We start from the raw sequence: 5,925 nt of genomic DNA, 5'->3' as shown, positions 1-5,925 counted from the left end.
TATATATATATATATATATATATATATATATACATATATATATATGTATATATATATATGTATATATATATAATTCCAACTTCTGACCTCTCAGTAAACCCGCAACTCTCTAAATAGAAATGTGTTAGTGTTTGTCTTGAAGCAGAGAGCAAATACAGAATACATGAACCACTTCCCTGCTGACTGATGATGTGCATTGTGTGGGTGTAAATCAAATTTATTCTTCATTTTTCATGTTTCACTGCTTGCCCTGCCTGTGTTTACCCCTCATCGGCTCCTATTCACACGATCAGCCTGGGAGCTTGAATATGTCGGGCAGACGGGCAAGTAGGCCAGCAGATTTCAGCCGAGGCTCATCTCAGATTCAGTCCTACTGTTCTCAACAAGAAGAACATGTCTCACAGTCAGTCTCATGTGTTGATTGAGCTGCTCTCTCTCTGATTTGGCCCTTGCACCAGAAAAGCTGGAAGCATTGATTTCATTAGACACAGGAGTGTGGGCCTTTCTGTTTGCCTTAGCTACATTCCTCACATACCAGAGCCCCCCCCTGCCTGTTCTCTGCTCTCTCCGCCCGGCTGACCAGCTTTGCCCTAAAACTGTGACTGTTGCTGCTGTGATTGGTGTAATCAATGCCTGTACCAAGACCACATGCGCTAACTTTACTTTTCACTGCACTGTGTTTAAGTACTTAGATCTATAAGGATAGACTCTTCGTCTGGTGGCTTGAGCTAGCAATAAACAGTGATGACCTAAATATCAGCACGTCTGCTCTGGTGCCCTTTTTCATGAATCATAAACGGTTTGCTTGCAGGAGCTGCTGGCTCATTGCTCTGTTTTCCCAGTCGTTTTCAGGTTTCCAATTTTGGTCGGTGTGAATTCAGATGCGTAATGACTTGACTGCTTCCTCTAATAAGTGACATGTGGAGGGGAATTCATGGAAGTGGAGCAGAGCAGACTTCATAATTTGATGTCACTCTGTACTCTGTGGTAAATCTAAAAAAATGCCATAGTGGACATCTATTTTTTAACACAACTCGCACCGCTTGAGTTCTCTTTCCAAACACTACAGGACACCCAAGAGTAATAGCTACAGGTCAGGCTCTGGGTTTTCAAGGGGCCCACTTGACCCAGTTTATATGTGAGGCTTCTCAGAACCATCCTGAGTTTATTTAATCACTGCGTGAGGATAAACCAGCATGTCTCAGCCCCTAGGTCTATGTCTATATAGCAGGCACTTCCCTTCTCTTTGTGTTTAGTGCAACATCACATTTCCCTGGGATATCCTCCATGAGACTAAAACAATACCACATCTTAGTGGAAGGTGGGGGAGGTTTGTGCATGACTCTTCTCTCTCTGTGCTCACTTTGCTTCGTAATGCTGTGGTACTGCTTTCCCCTACTTTTTATTAAAATGCCATTTAACTGATAAACAGGTATACTGTAAACAGTATTGTATGTTTGTGATATATGTGATTCCCCCTTCCACCCATACAAACACACAGTAACGGACACAAGCAAGCAAACACACAGCTGTGCTGCATGAATCACGACTGACAGATATACAACCATGTGGTTTGTGGTGATGCCAATCTAAAATATGACCGCCTTTCCCAGATTGCAGCTGATTAGGCTCAGGAGAACTGCCAATTCCAATGTTCTGCTACATTTACTCAATTAACTGTTTCTGTCCACAAACAAGATCCATATAGGATTTCTCAGTGGTGGTTACATTTATTTACATCTTTACATGAGAAAAAGTAAATACTCCAGAGCCAAAAAATGTTGCCATTGCAAGTTTGAGTTTAGTTAAAGGGGAAGTCTGTTTACAGCTTTTGGTCCAGCTGTGTCTCCATCATTTGGCTCTGACCGCAAGACTGCGAGTTTGACAATAAAGTAATTTGGTGGTGTGAAGTTAGAAATAAAAAAAGCTTATCAGACTTCTTTCACCGCCTCCTTAGTCATGCCTGAAGTTTGTGGGTTAAGCTACCTGAAGCTACAGCTAGAGGTTGAAATGCATTGTTGGATATGTAGGCAGTGTGCTTCTTAACGAAGAATTAAAAAAACATAATAGCTTCCAAATGTTCAAATTAGTCAGCTTGGACATGAAATGCTATTAAACCTGCTAAGTCGTTAGAACAAAGTCTGTTTGATGTGGGACTGCACTGATTTCCACTGATGTAAGAACAGCCCAAGTAATAGTGCTGCATTCACAGCGAGTGAGTGGTCGTCTTGTTCCCTGTCTCTTGTAAGTGCAATGCAGTGAGCTTACAAGAGGCAGGTTATTGACTAATTATCTCCCCTTGTGTCCTAGATGTGCCCATAACTTGCACATTCATGTATCAAACTGACTTTTAAATAATTTATTTAATTAAAGTCCAAAAGCATCATAAATACTTAAAATATTTAAAAATCCTTAAAGTGCCAAAAGTGAATTTAGGCATATAAACAGTTTTGTGTTGTTGTTTGTTTTAATTTTAGTTATCACCTTTAGTAAATTGTATTAAAACATATGAAGTGGCACAAAATGAAAAACTCTTATATTTTTTGCATGTTTGTCCCTTTGCTATCATGATTGCAACATCTGCATGCAATTTGTTGTAAATGTCCCTCCTCATGTTTGTGTAACTGTAAATGTCAGAACATATGTCATGATGAGGCTTACAGTGTGTGTGTGTGTGTGTGTGTGTGTGTGTGTGTGTGTGTGTGTGTGTGTGTGTTTGGGTGAAGGGATTATAGTTTAACCGTGTGCTCATCTTTCAGGAGTGGCTGCACAGGAATGTAACTGTCTCTGAAGTGCTCCAAATCGTTCACCGAGGATCAAAGCAAAGCCACAGCTGGTGCCGGCTTAGAAAGAGTCCAGCTGTGGAAGAATGGTCCCTAGTTTTCAGTAGTGCCACAGTAATGTGTGCATGCCAGAGTCAGATGAAACAAGTATTAACATCCTTTGTTCTTCTTTACGGGATTCAAGGATTCAGTGACTGTAATGGTCATGGTTATTTGGCAGTTTGATTTCTAGTTTAACTTTGAGTAAAGTGTCCTGAAAATGAAGTGACACCGAACCCTCCTGTGTGTGTGCGTGCCGTTCACTCACATCTGCAGCTTTCTTCTCAGACAGTTCCAGTTTCTCCTGAGCATCTTTCAGGCCCTCAGAGAATTTGTCCAGTTCATCCTCCGTCTGCTTCATCTTCTTCTGCAGATCCAGTAACTCCTCCTCCAGCTAAAACAAAGGATACTGTTAGTGCTGTTTTTTTCATTTTAACTCAGTTTAGCATGAAAACCTTAGATGAACTTCTATTCTATTCTAGTCTATTCTAGTGTAGTGTAGTCTGGCCTGGTGTTGTATTGGATTGGATTCTATTCTGGTCTGGCCTGGTCCATTCTAGTCTCTGTTTTTTTCTGTTCTTAGATTCGATTTGATTCGATTCAATTCTATTCTAGTATAGTGTGGTCTGGTCTGTTATGTTCTCTTGTGTTCTGTTCTATTCCATTCTGGTCTGGTCTATTCTAGTCTCTGTTCTGTTCGGTGATTTGGTATTCTATTCTATTCTATTCTGATGGAGTCTGGTGTGGTCGGTTCTTCTATTCTATTCTTTTCTATTCTATTCTGGTGTAGTCTTTTCTATTGTATTCTGATGGAGTCTGGTGTGGTCGGTTCTTCTATTCTATTCTATTCTATTCTGATGGAGTCTGGTATGGTCGGTTCTTCTATTCTATTCTTTTCTATTCTATTCTATTCTGGTGTAGTCTTTTCTATTCTATTCTATGGTGATGGAGTCTGGTGTGGTCAGTTCTTCTATTCTATTCTTTTCTATTCTATTGTATTCTGATGGAGTCTGGTATGGTCGGTTCTTCTATTCTATTCTTTTCTATTCTATTCTATTCTATTCTGGTGTAGTCTTTTCTATTCTATTCTATGGTGATGGAGTCTGGTGTGGTCAGTTCTTCTATTCTATTCTTTTCTATTCTATTCTATTCTATTCTATTCTGGTGTAGTCTTTTCTATTCTATTCTATGGTGATGGAGTCTGGTGTGGTCAGTTCTTCTATTCTATTCTTTTCTATTCTATTCTATTCTATTCTATTCTGGTGTAGTCTTTTCTATTCTATTCTATGGTGATGGAGTCTGGTGTGGTCAGTTCTTCTATTCTATTCTTTTCTATTCTATTCTATTCTGGTGTAGTCTTTTCTATTCTATTCTGATGGAGTCTGGTATGGTCGGTTCTTCTATTCTATTCTATTCTATTCTATTCTATTCTATTTGCATTCATCTGAGCACTGAGACCATCATATTTATTCTCACAGATGAATGAACCTTTGCAAAGATATAATGATGAAACTTTTATCGAGTTAACAACTGCTGAGCAAAATGATGGTTGAAAGGAAACCAAGTTAAGCAACTGATAAAGCTGCGGTGGCTAATTTGCAAGCAGAACTGTGTTTATGATGTTTGAAGAACATTTATTTAAATTGCATCACCCTCTCATGACAAGAACTCTGGTATGCGGTCTAATCTCTTTTCTCTTTCTCCCTTTTCTTCTCTCTCTCTCTCTCAGGGTTAGCTGTTCCCCCTAATCAGTGTTCCCCCCTGAGTCCATGAAGTACATCTGATAACCCTGCTGTGTCCCACACTGCCGTTCTCTTCTGGGCTCTAAAAATACAGCTGTTATCAGCGAGAACACACAGACGCCTGGAACCATAAGTTGTGTGTGTGTGTGTGTGTGTGTGTGTGTGCACGCATGCACGTGTGTCTAATCCTCCATTTGTGTGTCTATGCATGTCCATTTGCATGCTTATTAAGGGTCACACAGTCTCCATAATGGCTGTTCTTTTAAATAGGTCCTCTCTATAAAGCGGTTGAGGTGGACTTGTTTTCTTTCCCCAAAGACCAAATCCTGGTCCTGGGTGGTCTCATCACTTGTGTACCGGTGGTGCTGACCAGTTCAAGTGAAGAGAAGTTCAAACTACTGTTTTCCTGCAGATCTCCTTTAGTACAGCTTTGTTTAAAGAATAAAAAAGTAACGAGTGGAAACTGAAAGCAACGATTTGCACCTCATTTGATCCAAAGTCAGCAATTTAATAACTTCCAAACTTTCCTGGACCTGTGGTTGGATCATCTGTACTATGAGGCATTCCTCAGAAAAGAAAAAGAAAAAAAAGTTAAACTACTTCCTAAAATATTTCCCAGCAAAGTAAACCAGTAAATTAACTGTGAAGAATGTAGAATAAATAAATGTAAGAACTGTTTACACACCGTGTCCTTGTAGGTATGTCTGGTATGGTTTGAATGTCGTGATTAGTTTAAGAACTGGATAAAAAGAAAAGTCTTCAGAGAAAAGCACATTTACTGGGTGTGGACATTTCGAAATAAATTTCGCTTCAGAAGTTGCAACTAATCAGTAAATCTATAAGTAAACTATAAACTTAATCTATATATTTTTGCTTAATATACAGTTCTAGTTGCGTATTTCCAAAATCAGATCAATATCCCTAAAAAATATCTAAAATGTTTTCTATATGCGCTGGAATCCCTTGTGATCCATCTCTTTCTTGCTCTGTCTTTCCCACCTGCTTGCATTTGTCCTCTGCCGCCTTCTTGTCTGTCTCTGCCTGCTCGGCCCGGTCGATGGCATTCTCCTTATCCAGTTTCAGCATTTGCATCTTCTTCTTGATGGCCTCCATGGTGGCTGCTCGGCTGGATTTTCTCCCTCTGAGATGTTCAAACGCACCGTTAAAAGTTTGGGCTCTCGCTGAGATGTAGGAGATTCAGCCTTGCTTGCAGTGCAGGAGAAAGCTCGAGCTGAACAAAGCTGCAGAGAAAGCGAGAAAGCAAGAGAGGCAGAGACAGAAAAGGAGAGACAGATGGAAGGAGACAGAAAGAGCTGTGAACAGAGATGGAGAGTCAAGCCCTATAAGGATGGTTATTTAAA

At 40.0% G+C, this 5,925-nt stretch overlaps 1 protein-coding gene across 2 annotated transcripts in view; it reads right to left on the bottom strand.

Moving 5' to 3' along the window:
• Positions 1-5,925, bottom strand: part of tpm4a (tropomyosin 4a) — a 20,881-nt gene extending 14,956 nt beyond the window's left edge. Inside the window, exons 1-2 of one of the 2 annotated variants that reach the window (XM_005920782.3) lie at positions 5,564-5,925; positions 3,091-3,216 (exon numbers count right to left, since the gene is read on the bottom strand). In XM_005920782.3, the coding sequence (XP_005920844.1) occupies positions 3,091-3,216; positions 5,564-5,677 (240 nt within the window). In that variant the 5' untranslated portion in view covers positions 5,678-5,925. The remainder of the gene's footprint in view (positions 1-3,090; positions 3,217-5,563) is intronic. The other variant, XM_005920783.3, reaches the window with a different exon arrangement.

Source organism: Haplochromis burtoni, unplaced genomic scaffold (genome assembly GCF_018398535.1).
Source record: "Haplochromis burtoni strain Fernald_Lab_line unplaced genomic scaffold, NCSU_Asbu1 Contig_42, whole genome shotgun sequence".
Taxonomy (NCBI): Eukaryota; Metazoa; Chordata; class Actinopteri; order Cichliformes; family Cichlidae; genus Haplochromis; species Haplochromis burtoni.
This window is presented reverse-complemented; position numbering and strand designations above follow the sequence as displayed.